Source organism: Zophobas morio, unplaced genomic scaffold, assembly GCF_036711695.1.
Source record: "Zophobas morio isolate AGI-343-1 ecotype UQ-CSIRO unplaced genomic scaffold, CSIRO_AGI_Zmor_V1 ptg000029l, whole genome shotgun sequence".
Classification (NCBI taxonomy): domain Eukaryota; kingdom Metazoa; phylum Arthropoda; class Insecta; order Coleoptera; family Tenebrionidae; genus Zophobas; species Zophobas morio.
The window spans coordinates 2,427,031-2,450,518 of NW_026972134.1; the positions used below are offsets into that span (position 1 = coordinate 2,427,031).

At 34.2% G+C, this 23,488-nt stretch overlaps 1 protein-coding gene across 1 annotated transcript in view; it reads left to right on the plus strand.

The window, feature by feature from the left end:
• The window catches only part of LOC135137746 (slit homolog 3 protein-like), a 137,892-nt gene that overhangs the window by 89,761 nt on the left and 24,643 nt on the right, over positions 1-23,488 (plus strand). The window contains exons 2-3 of the mRNA XM_064067475.1: positions 4,710-4,835; positions 12,824-13,045. Coding sequence (XP_063923545.1) covers positions 4,710-4,835; positions 12,824-13,045 — 348 coding nt within the window. The remainder of the gene's footprint in view (positions 1-4,709; positions 4,836-12,823; positions 13,046-23,488) is intronic.

The following is a 23,488-nucleotide window of genomic DNA, read 5'->3' on the forward strand; positions in this document are numbered from 1 at the left end:
GAAGATCTAATAGTTCATGAAGACATCCATCATCCTTCACTTGATGTAAATGTTACTAAGCAGTCGAACAACTCGTTACCTTTTAAGACAACAAATTCCGATTACAGACACAATTTTCGCAAGACGAATTTTGTTGGACTTTATGAATCTTTCCTTCACATTGACTGGAGTCCACTATTCAACTTCAGTGAAGTCAATGAAGCTTGCGAACAGTTTTATAACATGATATATAACCTTTTTGACGAACATGTCCCAAAAACACCACTCAGACAGTTAATATATCCAGCATGGTTTTCGCCTGACATTATCCAAATGATTCGTCTTAAAAGGAAATACTGGAAAAGGTTTAAGAAATCAAGATTGGATATGTATTTATGTCAGGTAAATGAGCAACGTAAACAAATTAAAAAAGTATACCTACATAAGGAATATAAGAATTTCATACAGTCAGTTGAAGAGAACCTACGAACGAATCCAGCTAAATTCTGGTCCTTTGTGAACGCAGTGAACGCAAAAAGAAAAACAACCATCATTCCTGGTAACATGGTATATGACGGTTCAGAATTAAACACTTCTCAAGAAATAGTGGATGGCTTTATTTCCTACTATGGTAACGTTTTGGTTGGCAACAACTGTGGTGGTATCTGTGATAATATAAAGAGCTGTGATATTATTAGTTAGTATTATATTCCGACTTGTTACCAATTTAAAGGCTGTGACTAAGTTCAAAAATAATTTTACAATGGGTCCTGATGAAGTGCCATCATTTATAGTAAAAGACATTATAAGTGTTGTAGTGAGCCGCTTGGTTACATTTTTAATTTAATTTTGAAATTTTTAACCTTTCCGAAGCTAAAGTGAACCCTGTGTTCAAATCGGGAATAAAAAGTGATGTTAAAAATTATCCCTGATAGCCATCTTGTCAAACTTTGATAACATTTTTGAAGCCATTCTTGCTAATCAAATATATATACATATTGCGCCTTATATTCATGATGCTCAGCATGGCTTTATACAAAATAAATGGACTTAACATATCTGTGTCAATTTATTCAGTTTGCTTTTAATGAATTTCAACAGTTCAATCAAGTTGATATAATTTACACCGATTTGGCTAAAGCTTTTGACGTTGTTGACCATTAAATCTTACTGAGAAAGTGGCGTAGGTATGGCGTATGTGTTAGTGTTATTATTTTGTTCATTATTATGTGCTCGCCATCAATATGTCGGATATCATGATTGTCGTTCTAGTCAATATTCAACTCCGGGTGGAGTAACGCAGGGGTCAAACTTAGGTCGAATTCTTTTTGTATTATTTTTTAATGTGTATTTAGTATTTTTGATTGTGATGTTTATGGGTATACAGATGATTTAAAATTGTTACTTCTGTTTCATCAGCTACTACCTGTTCAGCTTTACAAAATGTTGTCAACAAATTCTTCTTCTGGTGTGAAGCAAACAAATTAAAAGTTAATAAAAAATAAATGTAAGGTGATAACTTTATCTAAAAAATCACAAAATATGTTGTTTGGCTACCGGATAAATGATACAGATATTGAGAGATTTGATCAAATACGGGACTTAGGTACTATCATAGATCAGATCAATCTGTGTCATTTATACCACATATAGAACAAATATGTAAAAATGCTAGGTTTTATCAAACGCAATTCAAAAAGTTTTCAAAATGTAAATAGTTTACTCTGTTTGTACCTTACATTAATAACATCTAGATTAGAGTATGCTAGCGTTACATGGTGCCCCTACTACTCAGTTCACATTAAATTTGTTGAACGTGTGCAAATAAAATTTAGTAGATACTTATTTTGTGTAAAAAATAAAATGTATCCTCCTCATACATATGAAATTCTACACTTGTATAACGATCTTAATTTAACATATATCTCCTATTGGAGAGATATTCAAACTCATGCACAATCAGATTCGGAGTAGCACTTTATTATAAAGTCTTTTATTTCATTTTCCTAGTCTAGGTAGTCGTAATTCAGTTCTAGATGTTACCCGCATTTAGAACTAATTATCATTTCTTTTCCTCAATTTTGAAAATGTGTAGATGTTGTAATAATGTAAAAAAATTGATGAGATGGTTAGCAGCTTAAAAAACGTGTTTTCAGACCTAAAAGCTGAACTAGTAACAAGTGCTGAAAATCAGATTAAAAATACTCTTCCTGATCACAAACCTGTTGCATCCTTGTCAGATATATTGAAAAACAAAACTACACCCGTGATATTAATTGAACCTAAAAATTCTGACCATGATTCCGTCCACCCAAAATCAGATCTCACATCTCGTATCATTCCCCTAGATACCAATCTGCAGTTTGAACAACTAAAGAGTACAAAAAAAGGTGGCATGATCGTGGGATGTACATTAGCTGAGCGAAACCAGCGTTTCAAGAAATTGGGAGAGGAAAAACTAGGAAATGCATACGTAATACACGAATTTAAAGGGATAGCCCCACGAGTTCGCATTGTTGGCTTCTCGCAGCCTTATGATGAAAATGAATGGGATGAACTAGCAGATTTGGTAAAAACAACGAACAGCTTTATGTTCGGGTCTCAGTCGAAATGCAGAGTCCTAAAATTTTGGGCCACTAAAAAAGAAAAAAAAGTCCATCAGGCCCTTTTACAAATTGATAAAAATTCCTACCATAAATTTATGACAGCGGGTGGTATATTTGTCGGCTACGATTATTGCGTTGCATTTGATGGTTTAGAAGTTGTTCGTTGCTTTAATTGCAACCGTTTTGGTCACTCCTCTCCTTTGTGCAAGGAAAAAATAAGTTGTCCAAAATGCAGCGGAGAGCACAATATTGCAACGTGTACATCAGAAAATTATAAATGTGCAAACTGCGTACGCCAAGGTATTAAAGATAACCAAAATATAGATACGAATCATGCTGTTTGGGATCATTCATGTCCTGTTCATTCTGCAGCCCCCCGAAAAACTTAAAACAGATACTTTTTCAGCATAGCAAATAACTAGAAATTCGTGCCGAAATGAGTAGAAGCACATGGACCTGACAAAGTTGCACAGTTTTCCATAACCTGTAAAAATATTGCCTCTGTATTTGCGTTTTTCGCTACGTTTTCTTCTACCAAAATGTCAAAGTGAACTTCGTGAATTTTTTAAATGAACACGCGTTACGAAATATGTTGTGACCGGGCAGTGAAAAATATAAATATCGGCGAACTCACAAAGCGAAAAGTATAAAACAGTAATGACACTTATTTCACTTGAGTAAATAATAATTATAACATATTTTATTATCTATATATATCTACTCGTATATAACATAATTATTTTAAATAACAATCATATTCTATTATTATCATCGAAAATCTGAACGAAATCAGAAGACGCAACCCGTACTCGATTTGTCACTATTTGTGGAATGACCCAGTTGTAAATTGCGTCAGAACGAATTTTCGGCAAAAAACGAACAAGGAAAGTAAGAAAAACAACCGGTAATAAAAAATCAACCGCAGCGGGCGAAAGATCGCAAAAAGTTGCTGCCCCTGGTTGCCCTCGCGCCCTGCGTTCGTTCTTTTCGGCACTTCCTCAGCCATTGTTTCCGGTACATTTGACGTGTTTCCGAGCCATATTCTTGTCCCGGAGCCCCTTATCACCTCGCCTATCACTTCCTCTCCGATTATCACGATGCTTCTATTTTATCTCATCTTGACGTTGAACGTACTCCTCAACTATCGTCGAGCGCACTTGAAAGATGACTTTATGTTGGCGTTGCTACTCTAAGGAGACACAAAAAGAAGCGAGTGGAAAGTTGAGGCTTCAATATTTACATAACTAATAAAACGATTCATCTGCAGCGGATGTGTTTGCTTCAGGCACTAATTGGAACGGAGTTTATTAAATTAAATCGGGCGGATTTAAATTAGACATGATTTAATTCAAGCAAATTACCGTAGAGATTTAAGTATTGATTGTTCAAGAACACTTGCATAATTTCAAGACGAAGTTTGCTAGTTAGCTATTGAGATAAATTAATTGAATTACGGGAATTACGGTCTTTTAATAAAATTGTTGCAAGCGTAAGTACTTCATACTGATCACAAGTTGATAACTTATGTATAACTAAGTAAATACTTAGTATAAGCAAAATTACCACCAAAACACGTGCTAATGGTTACAAACTTAATAAAAGTTGAAGCTGAGTTTAGAAAATACGGATACCTTAACTGAAAATGTAAATTTATTGATTGTTGATTTATTTCACTTGTAGCGACGAGCTTAAAAAAATTAACTCTAACTACGACCTTAGTCGTTTCACAATTTTTATAAACATATCTGTAGTAGTTGAAACTTAAAAACCGACTTTATAGACCATATTTTATAAATGTTAATTTATTCCTCAGAAATAAATTATTAAAATGTCATCTGAAATTGTAATTATTTACAAGAAAAACTTGGTTTAAGAATTTCTCGATAGAACGTCTCTAAACTCTGAGGCCGAATCATGTAAAAAATCCAGTTCCTAGAATAAGTTATAAAATTCGATTCTGGAAATGTTATATACTTACAATCTACTTCAGCTTCCCGTATATAAAAAAATAATGTCTATTAATTATAGAACGTATCTTGTGTCTTTGATTACTTCATCAAAATCTAGTTACAAAAAATGTATTTTTGTAAAACAGCAATGCCTAATCTCCTGTCTTTATTTCAGATGTTCTTGGCCCGATATTTGGTGACTGGTTTTGTTTTGGCTCTTGCGTTCATCCACTTCGCTGCACTAACTATGATCCTGCCACCGTCGTGTCCTCCCGAATGTATATGCTTATCTCAAACACAGGTAATGAGCTGTAAATCAGATAAATATCGGTAGTTACACAATTTGACTGTTATGTTGTTTGTTTGTAAAATAATAGCAAGGATCTTTACACTTGGATGAATCGGTGGCGATGCTTACTATTCAACTCACAAGGCGTTTAAATCAAATTAACTAATAAAAGCCCATTAGTTAACATCTTTACTTCCCGAGCTAACCTAAGGAAGTATTGTAATAGGACCCATCTGATGACTGGCTATTTTCATGTTTTCTCGACGTTTCATGAACCCTAGAATATGAAAATGAAAACCACCGAAACTACCAAACCGATTATTGTCAAATTTTATAAATAACCAAAATGTGTCTAATCAGCCCTATTAATAATTTGATCATGAGACCAATTTTTAAACGAGTTTCTATAGATATATCAAGATTGGAAATAATTTTTGCACATAAATATATATTTTAGGTTGCAACTTATTAAATGCATAGTTGATAATAGCAGTTGTACAGGATGTTATTGAAATACACTTACAAAAAAACTGGGAGTGTTGTGTGGACTCTAAGGAAACAAACCTTGGTTTTATAGTCAAAATTATACAAAATTATAAAAAAAATACCTCTATCTTTGCCTCTTCTACACCACTGGCAAATAAATAGTATATCTAAAAAAAAACTTAATTAATTTACGTTTGTAAAATCATTGCGACCACAAAATACAAAGAACTTTCTTGTCATAGCAAATATGTATTTTTCTGTATTTTTTGATAAAACAAAATGGGAAATATGTGGAATAATAAAAAGTGTCTATTATGGAGTAGGATTGCCTAGGGTAAACAGTTAAAAAATTTGTGGTCGAAAATCTGACAGTTTTCTTATGCTCACCTCGCATAATGAAGCGACTGAATCGTCCTCTTCGTTGATTCGATATTAAAATCTCCCAAATACCTTAAAAGTGACATATGCAAAGTGACCGGCTGAATGTCTGACTTTTGAGACTATTTGACACAATCTGATACAACGAATAACCACCGATAATGTAACGACGTAGTAACGTCACCAACCACAATGTGGTGGTATACTATTTACAGCTAGTAAGTAGGATGATTTGAATTCCATGTTATCAAACATATAAAAGCCGGCACAGGGCAATACTTTTCGGACATTTTGATAATATTATTAATTCAGACACATCAAATTTTGTTTTAGCACAGTGACAAAAGAAATTACAAGTTCCTGGGACTCCCGACGTAAGTAGCATCTTTTGATATTTTCCCTTGAGCTCCTTCTATCTCGAGCGGTTGTAACCAATTGGGAAGACTTTAATAAGGAATCAACGGAGACGACGCCGTGAACGTTTCAGCTGGTCTGATATTTTTATGGAGAAATTTAAAGCAGCTGTGCCCCGTGACTTCTTCAAGGTCTCTTTAATTCATGCATTAGTTAACTAAGTTCACATTTGTGGTCTGTGGAAACATTGGTATTTCCTAATTCTGCTTTGGAGGGCGAAATAACGTATTGTAATAGATCTTTTAATTCGGTTGGACCATTTGGGCACAGACTACTCATTATTCACCGCTTTTTTATTCTAGGTTAGTTGCCGACTTATGCTAACTATTTTAGTGTTTTATAACTAATTGCTTACGCTACAATAAATGCTTTCTCTACAGTATGTCACGAAACTTTTGGGACAAATTTCAAAACAAAATATAGCAAGAATAAAATTTATGTATTTAATTGGTTTATTGTACCATTTCCGACACTGAAGTATCGCAGACCATGTGACAAGTGAATCCGTATATGACAGTATACACAGAAAAATGCTAACAAAAACTGCAAAATTTTATAAAGCAGTTCCATCGACGAAATAACATTTTGGCCAAATTTAGCCTCTTACAAGAATCAGCCGGAACAAAGTACACTCGGTTGGAGGTGAAAAATACCATTTGTGCTGGAAGAAGACAATCCCATAAATATGCGTCATTAGCATTACCGACCAATTGAAAATTTTAGTGGTTTGTTGAACAGAAAAGGGTTCAATAAAGGGTAGGCACATTTGAAAACCTAAGACGATACATTAGGACAAAATTAGGTATTATTGATGATAAAAGACTTTTGTCAATTATTTAAAGGTTGTTTAGTTTTTTTTTCAAAAGTTAGTTACCTAATTTATCAATTTGGCAGTCTGTGGCACAACACGCTGTCTACATTTCCCTTTTGAATGGCAACACTGATATGTTGCGGAATGATTTTGCCAATAGTAAACCAAACTTGGCAAAAAATAGACACGCTATATCTTCATAAACTGACTTGGTGTCTTCACCTATTCTATTCTTGATACAATTTTTTTGTTTTGAAATTTACACATTAATTTCCAACAGAAACATTAAATTAATAATGTGTTTTTTCATACCTTAATGACTAATAAAATTGTCATATGAAAAGAGTTGTTTTTATTTAAATAACTACAGAAAACAACAAATAAAATTTTAATGAATAAACAAAACACTTAAACCAAATCTTGACTGAACGCGATAATAAAACAACGAAACCATAAATCTGTAACAAATTTTCAAAGTGACAGCCTGTGTTCTGTTTACTATATATGGATCTGTGTAGAAACATCTTCAATTCAGTTTATCAGTTCTCCAACACTGTTGATAGGAATTTGGTAGACTAACAGTTTTATGTGATCGCACAGAAAAAATTACAACGATTGAAGCTGAGGAAACGAGGTGGCCATAATACTGGTTCATTCCTGCCTATCCACTTATCCATAAAATTTAGATTCGACCATCTCCGCACTACCAAAGCATTATGAGTAGGGAAAACTGTGAATAGGCTTCGGTTGTCAAACGAGGAGGCACTATGGGCCTATCAAATTATTACCAATCATTTCTACCCAAACATTAAGTGAAAATATGTTCTGAAAATGCCCCTCCTGTATCGCATAAGGATTTTCGTATGACCACATATGCGTATTACGCGCGTTATAAATACCTTCTCTGAAAGTAGACTCGTCTGTTGACAACAATTTTCCGACAAAGTCTGGTTGTTCTCTAATTTTTTGAAGTAACCACTCGCAAAAGGAATGCGACGAGGGAGATTCGACTTACCACCATCCATGGCCCCGTACTTGAGAACCCCAGCTCGCAGGCTCGGCTTCGACGAAATTTGGGCCCATGCAAATAGCATGTTACCCCGTCATCACAAAAAACTGTTTCATTATGTGGTCACTCACTCACCCGGGGATCTTTATCCCCTAGCTCCTCCCAGAGACAGCTACGATGCCATGCCCGCGTCATTTCCGTGGTCAGGGTGTCGTCTTTGGCGCACGATACCTTCAGAATTTCCTGAAATCGCTTTGCACGTACAAATTGTATTGTACAGCCCGCCAATGGCGTTTTCAGAAGGAGCGCCGCCATGGTCATATTGGAGGAGACAACTCCACGTCCATACGTCACTGTATTTCCTTTAGAAACCTATCCAGCCAACGTATGCTCTGTTGTATTTGGTTTCTACCATCGCCACCAGCACTTAGGACTTTCAGGGTTTTCGCGAATCTGCTGTGTCATGGACCAAATTCATCCCACCTGACAGCCCTCTCACTGCCCAGATACATACCATGGCATCTGATAGATATTTTACAAGTCCACATATTCATAATGAGGTTTGCCCCACCTGTCAGCCTTAATCTCTTTCCATCAGCAACACTCGCTTGAAAAAACGACGGCAACACCACTTTACTCAAGAGCACCGGAAAATTTATACAACAATTGCTAGTCGTGATGGTGTAGAGCATTTGCAATACAGTCTTGACTTAATTCGTGAAGGGGGGGTACCAGACCGTCTAAATTTAAATACTGATAAATGTTTTCATGTAACGTTTGCAAGGAAAATCTACAATTTCCCTACATACTACACGATAAACGAGAGTATTTTTAAAATGAATAAAGCTAAAGATCTTGGCATTTTATTTGGCTGTGAAGTTAGTTATGTAGAACATACCTATTGAAAATCTGGCGCTTTCTGCTTTTAAGTCCTTGGGTTTTTTGATGCGTGTGTCCCTGTACTTTAATAATGCACAGTTAATTAAATCGCTCTACTTTGCATTCATCGTGAGCAATCTGGAATATGCGTCAGTTGTTTGGTCGCCGTGTTACTTGCGGCATGAACTTATTCTCCGGAGAGTGCAACGTAAGTTTATGAAGTTTCTAAGTTTTAAAATCTCTGGTACTTATCCTGGTCGCAATATTGACTACAACTATTTATTGCAAACTCACGAATTACAAGCACTCTCTGCCAGGCGTAAGATTCATGGTGCTTGTTTTATGTGGAAATTGATACATAGGTAACAAACTGGAATATGTCAACAATATGTGCCTCGGTTAAGTGCTAGATATGCTTCTATTTTGCGTTATCTCAGTCCAGAACAAATTTGTTAAAGAATTCTCCAATGGTTAGAATATCTCAACAGGCTAATGAACTACATAGTGATATTTTTATCTACGTTACTAAAATGTGCATGGGTACATAAGTTTATATTTATACTTATTTGTTATTCTTTTTATTTATAAGTTTTTTCTTGTAACAAGTATTATACTTGCCCTTTAATTGGGTTGCCGTTGGACAAATAAATTATTATTATTATTATTAAATTATTTATTCCGTCCCTGTCCGAGCCCGTCGCTTGTAACAACAGGGCCTGGACCACATAAGAAATCAAAATATGTGTGATCGGTGGATGGTTGTTTTATACATATCAACAGCTAGTTTGTACATGACTTAGACAACTGTTACTAACAAAGGTTTTCGAGCAAGTAAACATTCCTCATTACTAGACATTTTTTTAAAATACGGACGTAAAATTCTTTACCGTGAGACTTGCTTGTCTACGGGCTGAAATAAACGATTGTAAGGTATATTATTTTATATTATTCAAAAATGAGGGTAATGATCATGAATAAATAAATGAATAAGAAACACAAGTTAAACGTAAATTGGTTTCCTGAATTTTCATTGAAAAGTACTTATAAATTATTCATCTGAGTTCTTATACCTTGTAAAGATACTGTTATTTCAAGGAAATTATTCCAAATATGAAAAAAACATGACTAATTTACCGACCCTTGCTGTACCATACTAAAGCACTTATTTGTCTTTCAATCGTTTTAATTTGTTTCTCCAATATTATGCGCACTAACTTGTTGCAGTACTGAAAACTTTACCTAGATATTTATAATATTTTATCTCGTAGTTAGAACAGCCAGTTAAGGACCAGTGCTTTTACTTAGGCTTTTTCATCTCCAAGGCCACTCGTCTTAATATTTATTTACAAATTTATATACATAGCACAATTCAGATATGTACACAACTTAAAACCGAACAGTGTCCTATTGAAAAACAATAGAGGTACAAACTTTAGTTGACTGATGCAGAAAATCTTCCCTCTGTCCTATCTTCGGTTACTGATAAATAGATAAACTTAATGGGATTGGATTTTTCAAAGTAAATTGAATTTATAAAATTAATTCGCATTAGCCAATTAAATCAAATTCGAACTTGTGTGTATCCAACCATCTAAACTAAGATCCAGGCTGCTTATTTTTCTTCGTTTACCAATGTGTTATTGTACCGTCACAACGTCTTGAGGTAAAAACTGATCTAAAGTCATTGAGACAAAGTTTCGCTTACTCCTGAAATACAATAGAACAAATACAGTTTCTTAGACAAATTATCAAATTTAATTTTGCGAATTTTATTTTTTGATAATCAGCTCTATAAGTAGAAATGTGTGTATTGTTAAACTATAGGTAAAGGAGCGTGCTATATGTACATTACAAGTGAATTTTCACAATAAAATGTTTTTGATATCGGCATCAACTTTTTAGCAATGACACACCGTAGGCTATGGAAATAATTTCCTTCACGATTCAAATCATTTATTAGTGTTGAAACAGCGAATTTAAATGAACTTTTTGTCGCCATGGAATTGTCCTTCGCAGTTTTCACCCCTTTATTCTGAGCAATCCATCATCCATGAGTCGAGGAAAAAACAACCTTATATGAAACTTATTTCGATCATTTTAAATTTTGCCTTGTAAGGTTTAATCAAAGAAATGAAAAATATTTCCATAGCAGACCCTAATCTGAAAACTTTTGATCACCTGTTTGGATAGGTCCAGTCTGGTGTTAATAACAACATGTACAGTAACAATGTTTCTTTTGTACACAATAGAATTTTATGATGGTTTGAGCCAGTTAACGTCAGCAGCTCATACCTACAATAAATTGCAATTTTAAAACCGGGGAGGTAGAAAACCAGTAATCCCAGCGGTTCTTAATTACCCTTCTTCTGGTTAAATAAAGGCGGCTGGTGTCAAGTCGGTGGGATACTCAGTGGGTGAATAGCTTAGCCAACCCAATAGCATTGTAAAATTCTGTTGTATACAAATGGAACGTTTTTACAGTATTTCCAAAATTTCTGGAAAATGAGGTAAGCCGTTTTTGATTTAAACAATATCATTATATTTTTACTATTACTTTTATGTATAATATATATTATATAAATATTAACAAGTCATTCATCAAAATTCATTCGTTTATTCCCTCTGAAAAACTGATAGTGATAATGTCAACTCAAAATTTTGTCTAATAAATCCTCTTTAAAATATGCAAAATATTATGACTCTATAGTCTCCATACTTGCAGTTTATCAACGCACTTAACAATTTTTAGAATTACGAATACAGGGTGACTCAAAAATTTAATGAATGAGGCAATTTATTTTATTGTTTAATTCAAGAACGACTCACTCCATTGTCCCGAAAACAGTACTGTTGTTGTTAATATTACACAACGACTATCCAAATTGACATATATATGTCCTTGCAAAAATGTTGATTACGTCATCAAAAAATTTTGTAATTGAAAAACTCATCTGAAACAAACGCGTAACCGGCTTCTTTACCTTTACTTTAAGATTACATACATATCTTTATTTTGACTTATAAGGGTTATCATAAAAAAAAACAAAATCTGCAAAAGATCTTATAATTTTTCGAGAAAGCTGGATCTATTCTATTGTACTTCAGGACTGAGACAAGTTCTATCGAAATAACCTTCGACCAATTTTTTAATAAGACTGATCAAAAAAAGTACTGTCTCAGATTTTCTTCTGTCGAACAATCCAGACACTCTTACAAATGTTATACTCATTTAGACTGATGACGTAAAAAAAAAATATACCGAACACAACGAAATAAATAACCACTTTTGTTAATATCTGCAACATTGGTTCCCTCATTTATGTGGATTTTAATAAATTTAGGTGAGTAGTTGTCATGTCCACCATAAACCGCATACAGATTTCACATATTTCGGTTTTAATTCATATATCTAGTAGAGTTGACTTTAATCTGTTTTTGAAAATAAATAGAAATGTACACAGTATAAACTTAGTCAGTTTCTCTTTCCACTCAACGTTCTGCACAAAATTTATGAGTATAGAATCATACAAAGTTTAATGACGCGAACAAAAATTCGAACAAACGAACCCGTCCAATTTTTGCTTAGTTACTCTGGAATTAGCGCGTAGTTTTTCATAATTTCCCGCAACATTAATGTACAAAAGCTCTCACACCGTTAATTTTCTATCGGCACACAGCTTTGTTAACTTATTGATAACAATATCGGAGCGGCATCGCGCTGTTAAATTTGCACAGATCCGGCTAATCCGCAATACATGGCAAAGCATCCATCCTCATTATGTCTGACACGTACAACCCCATAAATATTTAATGCCACACCGACGCGCGGATATAAAAAAATATTTTTACACATCAGCAGCCAGCAAACGACAAAAACGCGCCGTCCGTCCCTGCTTCTCACCCTATTAAATCATGACCAGTGGGACCTTCCCAGATAAGTCCGGTCGCGCAAACCCCAATTGACTTCGGCCCAGACCCTCCATAACTCGACTTTAACGCTCTTAATTTGATTTTTTGTTTCAGGTGCTGTGTAATTCGGGCGGATTACGAGAGATTCCGGTGAAACTTCTGCCTTCGACGGTGGAGCACCTCTCCTTAACGAGAAACCACTTTCCTGTTATCAAGAGCGACGCTTTTGCGGGTTTGAGGTATTTGAGGAAGCTGTCTTTGGATGGCAACAACATATCAATCATTAAACCGTTCGCCTTCAGGGGTCTTCCGCGTCTTCGAGAACTATCTATACAGGTTTGTTGTGTTTTGTCCTGAAACTAACAGCGTTTCAGGAATCGTTTTTGCTATATGACACAGTTACAAAAGCTATACCGAAAAACCGACGCTATAATACCATTACCGCCCTGTACAAATAACTTACAGGAGTGTCACGACGTTATTAAGGGAGCTGGGATTCAGTTAATTATACATTTTGTACTTAGATCATCACGAATTTAAAATCGCCATTTGACTGATTTGTTAATACGGAAATAAAAACATTCAGAAAAGATTATCATTTTTTGCACATTCTGTTCTTTTGAAGAAGCAAGGAACATACATGATTCTTCGAACCCCATATTTTATCCAAAAAAATGCCGTACATCAAAACGCTTAATCTAGAAATTTCGATTGGTGTAACGGATGTATCAACACATCCAGTCCTCATTACTAAAGAAAAATGGCAAAAATTGTTCCAAGGTTGTTTTGACAGAATTTCTCTCACTTCCGAAGTACAGTAAAACCTATCCAGCTTTTATGAAAAATTATAAATTTTTATTTTGCGAACTTAATTTTTCTTTAATAAAACCTCTACAAATTAAACTAAAGATATATATATAATGTTAAAGAAGCGTGGTACACGTATGCTTCAAAATGAATGTTTGCCTTTGCAAAATTTTGGGATGAGATCATCAAACATTTTTAAAAGGACACGTATATGAATTTGGATAGTTGCCGTGTAATACTAATTAATAATAACAGTCTTGTATTCCCATAGTTTCGGGAAAATAGAATGATCCGTTCCTCATTCAATCAACAAAATAAGTTGACTAATTCATTAATTTTTTTAAGTAACACTTTATAACCAATTTTTAATATGATTGCAATATCGAATCACAAGAATAGACTCATCATATTTTGAATAGATTTATTCGAAACAATTTTGAGACGTCATCAATTTTTTGGAGGTAATAGACAAACATTTACCATGCTCACGATTACCTCTGCAAGATTTCAGAACATTCGGTTTTCCAGATTCAAAATTAAATTACAAAATATTGTAGGGGTAATAAATAATGTTAGGTTATAATATTTTGTGCGAGATGTTAGTTGCTTTTTACCATAAACAAATGTACAAGTAGTTGTTTTTTTGAAAAATAGTCAAGCTGGTTGCTGGAAAATTTAAGAATTAGTCCAAATTTCTTCAATTTGTTAGATCCAAGCAGGGAAACGATGTCTCATTACTAGGGCGCTTAAGGTCGTATTTGTTATTTAAGACATGTAGGTAAATGTGAAATCACACCAGTAAAAATATTTAAGTATCGAAACTACTTCATTAAAATTGGAGTTGTTGGTGTTAGGAAATGCTTTCGACAAAATTTGAAAGTAAACTCCTGGCGATAAGCATAATAAAAAAACCTATCAAAATTTTCGGCTAATGTAACCAGTTTTTTCATAAAAATGTATCAATAAATTGGCCTGCACATTATGAGAACTGCTGGTATATTATTTTGTCTTTTTTTTAATGAAAATTAGAAATTCTAAAAGCATTAACTAGCAACAGGGCAAGAATATCTGTCAAAAATTTAAAAGTGCAGTCCATAGATATGCAGTTTTAAATTCGCCATTAGTGGCAGTATTAACGCACTTTCACTCTCTCTCAGTCCCTAAAATCAATTCTTCCAACAGAAATAAATAATGGTTTAATTGCAACAAATTATAACAAAAACATGAAACAGAAACCAGAAAAAGAAAGAGGAACACAAAAATAAAGAGAATTGAAGCAAATGTTCAAAATGCCTTCCGTTTGCTCTAATGCATGCATGTTCTTGTCGTAACAGCAGATTGCTCACTCGCGACAGCTAGAATTCTCCGTTCCAAAGCTTCCACACCATTTACGGGGGTTTCGTATACCATTGCTTTCATGTACCCCACAAATAGTAATCACAACTATTCAGGTCTGGGGAACGGGCAACAGGTCATGCTCTGCTAATTTACGTTTTACCATACAAATCGCTCAAATACTATCTCACATTAACACTAAAGCGAGGAGGTGTACCACCATGCATTAAATACATCCTGTCCGGGATTGCTAAGTGCACCTCTTTTAATAATTTTGGCAGATTCTTCATCAGAAAATTTAAATACCTGTGCCCATCGAGTCTCTCCGGTAAGACAAACGGTCCTATAAGCCAAGCTCGAATTATTTCCGCCCAGAAGTTAACAGAAAAACGTGGATTGGCACGTAATCATTAATGGGTATTGTGAAAATTGAGTATTCTGGTAAAACAGCATTCGTCGGTCATGAGAATTTCTGCGTGGAATAAAGAATTGTCAGCATTTCTGTTCAACAATCACTCGCAGAAATTAGTGTGGGAATACAGTCTTGTGGACCCAAACTTTGAACCCGTTGTAGACGATAGTGATATAAAAGATATTCTTTGATAATTCTCCTTATCGTGCAGTAACTTACGCCGACTTCTTTTGCAATTCCAAGGATGTTAGCTGAAGATTTGCATCCACCAATTTCTTTTTCAAGATGTAACATGCTAGAGTTTCGGCCTTTCCCTACTTTCTGATCCTTGGGCAAAATTGATCGCGTCTCCCGCAATTTTTGTGTTACACTGGCAATAGTTCCATGATGTGGCCGCCGACGTGCGGGAAAGCGTTCGGTATACCTCCTAGCTGCGGCTGTGGCATTAGCACCACATTCGCCGTATGCAAAGTGCATGTCGACATATTCGCCTATAGTGCATTAGATAAAAAAAACTGTAAGTGTAATTGATACTCCTATATAATTTTGATTGTTTTTCCAAAATTCTTGTCTTGGGCAAAAAACTCAACACGGATTTGTGAACTACAGGTGTAGGAGTATGTTATTTTATATAATTTAAAACCCATTTACTATGTACAATTTTGAAGTAACGTCATTACATTGTTGGTGGGGATAATTAGACAAATTTTGGTTACGTAGCATTTTACCATCCACATGATCTTGCTAATACATGTCTTATGACAGAGTTCATTTAATTTCCGACGCAAAAACAAGAGTGTTATAACTTCGAACTCTTACTCTGTCCGGCCGTCTGTCTGTGTATTGTGGCACTACAGTTTCAAAAAGGATGAACCGGTTTCAATACGTTTTTTTGTTGAAAGCTGGTTTAATCGGGATGCTTCTTAGATGTTTGATGTTAATCACTTCAGCCATTTCAAGATCATCAAGTCATAATATATTTGGTTTAGATATTAGCTCGGTTCGCGAGAAAGTGGGATACCACGACAACGGTCACAACGAATTTTAACCAATTTCAGACATTCTAAGTGTTAATCGTCAAATGTCCTGAGTATTATGATATACTTGCATTTAAAGAAACTTAATTATTATCCATACACTAAGCATAAATGACATAAGAATAAAAGAAGGTTGGTATAATAACAAATTTCCCTATATTATTTTTAAAGAAATATTATCAGCGTGGGCGACACTGACAAAAAAATTTAAACAAACGATTAGAGAGGTTAAATGTCATATTAAATTTTGTCATCATATCATTGTAAGTTTAACGCGATGGAATGCAAACGATTTTTTTTTCAAAATCAATTTCAAAAATTCAAAAATTTGGCCTTGGCTGTGATCGTCTAACAAAATGGGACACTACATTGGGTTGGAAAAATACCGCTAAATAAAACAGAAAATATATGGAGTGTGTATTCCCCCACTGCATTGACAAGCTACAAAAAAAAACTTGCCTAACTTGGAATGAAATCAAATTAAACGTTCTGAATCAATGCAAATATTTGAATCTCACAAATTTAATAAAAACAAAGAAAAATCTGAATTAAAGTAACTAGATGCAAATACACAAGTTATTACAGGCGTGTGGCGGCAAATTTACAATTATGGCAGTAGACAAGAGAACAAAATTTTAATAAAACTCTATGCAGTAACACCAGAGCGCCTCCTCATGAACGCTTATAACTAAGCTATAATAATATAGAGCACAGCAAAATTGTCCGTAGGTAGCGTTGTAGCACGAGCGGAATTTGGGGCTCCTGGTTGTGGCTGTTCTTCCACCACGATGGTGATTCTACTCTATCGGCAAGCATGCCGCCCAGCACCCCTCTATCACGAAGAAACGTGCCACGCGAGCAGGCCGTTACGGTCGCAAACTAGTGGTTGGAAATCCCGACTAATGGGCTAAGCCGCGAGTGTCACGTTATCCCGACCACTCCCCTGACTTCTATTCAAGATCCGCGTCTTTTGTGCAGATGACGATCGACAAGGAACCGCGCACTCCGCTTTTGCCACGTGTTTCTGTGTTATTTACCCAAATTCCCTTTTAAATGCTCACTTTCTATAACCCTGATAATTAACTACAATCGAACAAGTGTTAAAGTTTCAAAAGAGCAATAAACAACATTTGAATTCGCCATACACTCTCGTGAAATTTTAAACAGTAAAGAATTCTTATCTCAGATTAAGATTATTAAAATATTTACGTTATCAAAAACCTAGCAAAGATTTATAAAAACAAAAAAAAAGATCTTGTCTGAAGTAAAACTTGACATCACGAATCCCTCAAATCCTTTAGTAATAGTAGATGCAGAATATTTATCAAGCACACGAGCGTAGACTAGCATTTTTATACTCGTTATCGATTAAATGTTTGTTTATTATTATCCTATTTATGTAGAAATACTCATGGAACAAAAACTAGGGAGATCAGTTGATTTAACCTATAATTTTATAATGAGAGGCTGTGATTTACTGGTACCTTCCGAGAGTAAAACATACTTTTCTAACCCTAAATAACTCCCTAGGTACACTCCGATTTCTGAAAATTTGACATTGGTTATCAAGTTATCATTTATATTTCGTGAACAGATAATGTGTTTATAATCAAAAAGGTCAGCTTGTCAAATTTTTGACAGAAATCAAACTAAATGGATGGTAAAGTCAATTATAAAATTAGTAATTATCTGAATCATTTTTCAAGTTTAATTATAATGGTTAAAATAAAGTCTATTAATTAAACAACATTCACTCTTAATTTAGGAACACTTTTTTCGAATCAACTTGGTATCCGATTTTTACTTAGATTATTTCAAGAATTTTATGAAATACAATTCGTTTGTAAAAACAAAGTATAGAAGTGTAAATAACTGAACGCATTATTTTGTCAGTTATTTCACAATGTTTGCGGGCTATAAGTATGCAGGACACAGTTATTGTCACAAGAAAACTAATTATTTGTACAGAAACGGTGAAGAGTACAATTAACCATGGCCGACTAGTATAAAGGTTATGGCCTGTCCAAAGCAATGCCAAAGGTACCATACGTGCTGCCATCTATTAATAATTCAAAAACGACAAAAGAATTATTAACACTTTTTGAAAGGCACAAAGGCATTCATACCGAAACAAACCACCATTACACGTTTTGAAGTCCCATAATGTCAAGTCAAATTAAAATTTTGCTAAATTATTAATAAGTGTAATTATTAATAGATGGCAACACGTATCGTACCTCTTGGACAGGCCATAATCTTTATACTAGTCGGCCATGAATTAACTAAGGAAAATAAGTTTCTTTAGATCTACCCCAAAAATAATCGTTCTTTATACAGGGTGTTAGGAGTGGTTTTGACAAATTTATAGGGTGTATTGGTGATAAAAAATGGGATCGAAAACGTATTCATCACTTTTCTCTAAAATGTATATTTATTTCAAAAAATCGCTTTTAAAATACCCATCACATTGTTTTGATAGTGCTAGACAACGTACGAAAAATTAACAAACGCATGAAAAATCTATCCCTCTTTGAACTTGAAACAACGAAGATGATGATAATAATATTATTAATAATAATAATAATAAAAATATATTTCATAAAAACATATACAACATGTATACATTTTTGCACGTCATAGCAAAGTAATCGATTACATTACATAAATAATTAGGTACAAAACAAATTAAAAATTAAAAATTAAAAACAGAGACATATCAATTAAAATTTTCGTTAACAGCATAACAATTTTTTTCTAATAAATATCGTTTAATAGTTTTCTTGAATGTAAAAAAATTATCTATTTTTTTTATATCGTTCGGCAGGTTATTATAAAGTTTACACGAATTAAAGAATAAACTTCTTTGGTATTTTGACGTAACATGTTTCTCAGGTAGAAGACATTCCCTGTTTCTGGCAAAATATGTATGAGTAGCACCACAGGTTTGAAATTTTCCTCTATATTTATAGGCAAAACATAATACCTTGCATATGTAAATATTAGCAACAGTAAGAATATTGTAAATCTTAAAGAATGGTCTGCAAGAATCCAATCTTTTCAGACCTGCGATGGTACGGATTGCCCATTTTTGTATTTTAAACACCCGATTAATTTCAAATTGGGATGATCTGTACCAATTCTCAATGCCATAGGCAAGTATCGAGTGGAAGTGACCAAAGTATAGAGTTATCAGGATATCCCTACTACAGTGATGCGAAGCATTTTTAAGCATATAACAAACCTTCGTTAGTTTACCACAAATGTAGTCAATATGTGACGTCCACGACAATGTGTTGTCAACTACAACTCCCAGTAATTTACTAGAATTAGACAATGAGATATTAAGAGAGTTTTCAAAACTACTATACCTTTTCCGAAATAACATGTGCGTTGTTTTGTCATTATTAATCACAAGCCTATTTTTGTTACACCATAAAGTTATGCTTTGCAATAGTCCGGTTGCAATAGAATCAACTTCTTGCAGACTGTTACCAGTTATCAAAAAATTTGAATCATCAGCATAATAGATTTGCAAAACATTAGGAAACTTTTGTAAATACAAATGAAGGTCATTAGCATAGATAATAAACAAAGTAGGCCCTAGGATCGACCCTTGAGGCACTCCGCAATCTACACTTCTTAACGAGGAGAAGGTGGCATTATGTAACTGCACTTTTTGCGAACGATTGGATAAGTAAGAGGTAAACCAATCTAGAGCATCCCCACGAATTCCATATCTATGAAGTTTTTCAATTAGTATTTGATGGTTCACACAATCGAAGGCTTTAGTGAAATCCACATACAAACCCATGGTTGTTAAATTTCTATCAAGTGATAACTGAATGTTGTGAATGAATTGGCTGAGTGCAGTGTTAGTACTAAAGCTTTTTCTGAATCCATGCTGGCAATTGTGCAAGAGATTATATTTTTCTAAAAAGCCTGTGAGTCTATCATTTACAATGATTACAAGAATTTTGCCAATGCATGTCAGGAGACTGATAGGGCGATAATTTTCCACTGCATTACGGTCACCCTTCTTAAAAAGAGGAATAATTAGAGCATTCTTTAACGAATCAGGATAGATGCCCTTTAAGGAGGACAAGGTAAAAATATAAGTTAATGGGGTAGTTATAAATTCCGACACCGCCTTCAATAAATTATTGCAGATGCCATCTTCACCGGCTGACATTGAAGATTTCTATTTATTTATTGCACTACCAACATCACTATTCGTTATTGGTGCAAAAAAAATGCTGTTACCTGTTGCGAAAACATTAGTTAAAAATTATTATTAATTACACTTACAGTTTTTTTTATCTAATACACTATAGGCGAATATGTCAACATGCACTTTGCATTCGGCGAATGTGGTAGTAATACCACAGCCGCAGCTAAGAGGTATACCGAACGTTTACCCGCACGTTGGCAGCCACATCATGGAACCATTGCAAGTGTAACACAAAAATTGCGAGAGACGCGATTAATTTTGCTCAAAGATCAGGAAGTAGGGAAAAGCCGGAACTGTAGCATGTTACATCTTGAAGAAGAAACTGGTGGATGCAAATCTTCAGCTAACATCCTTGGAATTGCAAAAGAAGTTGGCGTAAGTTACTGCACGATAAGGAGAACCATCAAAGAATATCTTTTATAGCACTATCGTCTACAACGGGTTCAAAGTTTGGGTCCACAAGACTGTATTCCCACACTAATTTCTGTGAGTGATTGTTGAACAGAAATGCTGACAATCCTTTATTCTACACAGAAATTCTCATGACCGACGAATGCTGCTTCACCAGAATACTCAATTTCCATAAAACCCATCAATGGATACATTTGGGCGGGAATAATTCGAGCTTGGCTTATAGGACCGTTTGTCTTACCGGAAAGACTCGATGGGCACAGGCGTTTAGACTTTCTGATGCAGAATCTGCCAGAATTATTAGAAGAAGTGCCCTTAGCGATCCCGGACAGGATGTACTCGTATTTAATGCATGATAGTACCCCTTCCCGCTTTAGTGCTAATGTGAAACGGTATTTGAGCGATTTGTATGGTGAAATCTCGTATAAAACATTACTAGAGCGTTTAATGTTTTCTACTCTTTCGCAAGAAAAAGTTTTAATTTGTATCTAATTAATTAATTCATAATCCTGCATTTAATTAATTAATTATTTTGTGTAACTTTTGTGTGCCACTGACCTCAACATTTTGTTCGTAGATCATCATATAACGTTTTGTAACATTCCACTATATTAACGACGTAATCGTTGTTAACATACCTAGGATATAATAATAAATATCACAACAGCCGCAAATGTCAGGTCGAAATCCGAGCGATAACGACGATTTTGAGACATTTCAGGCTGTTTTGAAGGATTTATAGGGTTCTGTCCATTGAGCCAAAAATTGAAAACAGTTGAGCCAGGCAATTTGAATTGAAAAAGATTGAGCTGATCGCGTTTGCATGGATACATTTTGTTTATTCAAAAAATTTTGCGAACAAAATTAGAAAAATGATGGACTTACATTTATTGGTTTTCACATCTCTTGCTTTTCAATTTCTTGGCAAATGTTGACAATTCACATTTCGGTAAGGTAATATTAATTGCCCTATTTTACATACAGGATACAGTTATGGCCTTCCTACCAGTCAACTTTTTTAAATGTAAACAGTCATTTAATAGACAGAAACCGATAAACATGTGAAAGACACTTTTTACGTTTAAAACTGAAATAAAAATAAAGATAAACACATTTCGTTTGGAATGCGAGAAAAACGAAAAAAGCAGAGAAATACGTTAGGAATGCGGACCATTAAATCTGCAGACAATCTAATTGGTTTAATAAGCCGAAGTATTACTCCCAAGTATTTGTTAGCATCAAATTATCAAGTTTAAGTGTCCATAGTATGTTGCAAGCAAAGAATTTAATAATAAATATATATTATAGAAATATATTTTTTAATAAACAACAAATAAATTAGACAATATTTTATAGTGTTTAATAAAAGCTAAGCTGAGTGTTGCCCGGAAGAATTACGTAAAACGTTTATTAAGATGTAAACCTCTCAACGGAAGAACTAAATTACTGTCTGTAAATCCTAGTTTATACAATAAAAAATTAATTACAGCTGCAGGGCGTGTCTCAGATTACAGTTTTTTAATCGTATGAAAAACATTCAATTTATCTGCAAAGCATCTTTAACAAAGCAAATTTCACATGACTACATAAAATGTGAATCACAAATCCTGCAGATGTCTATTCAAAACAAATGTCAGTAAGTTAGTGAAGTAAGTATAAGTTAAGTTATGTTATAATATCAACACAAAGGCGCCATTTTGCTGAAAATTTTTAGCTGGAAATACCTATAAAAAAATTCCTTTAAAACTTCATTCTTTTTCCCGAGGGTAAGCTTAGGAAATATTATAATGGAGTCCATCGGGGTGCGACTGGATACTTTTATGTTTTCTCGAAGTTTCATGACCCCTAGAATACGAAAACATAGGTCTCTCGTTTCCGTCTATGTGTCTGCCGTCTGAGTCGATTTTTATTAGATAACAGACCGATTGTTATCAATTTTGTACGTATATTTGGAATATTACGTAGATGACACAATGCTAACCAAAATGTGTGCCATTATCCCGCTAACAATAACATGCCGTCATCTCCAATGTTTACAATAGTAAATGTTATTTAATTTTTATAAAAGAACGTACTCGTCCACTTGCAGTTTATGAATATGTGTTGAGTTTTTAAGCTAGGCATCTAGAATTTTGTAAAAGAAATCAAAAGTGTATAACTCAACTTTGAAATTTCACAACCAAATGTATAATAATGGTATAACAACATTTTACAATTTAACTTTGAAACTGCAAAACTAAATACTGTGAAATCTTGCAAACGTTAATCAAAATATATCGGTTTATCCCATCCCACAAAAAATTGATGACGTGATCTCAAAATATAACCGAATAAATCTAAAATATGTACAATATTAAAAGTACCTGTTGTTCATCAATGCATTCATATTGTTACTTTCCGTACCAAGCTAAGTATTGTAATCAAGCCCATGGAACGACTTGCAATTTTCATATTTTCTCGATTTGTTATGACTCTATGAGTACGAAAAATGGGTCTTCAATTTCCGTCTGTTTGTCTCTCTAGGAATCTCTGAAACCAAAACATATACC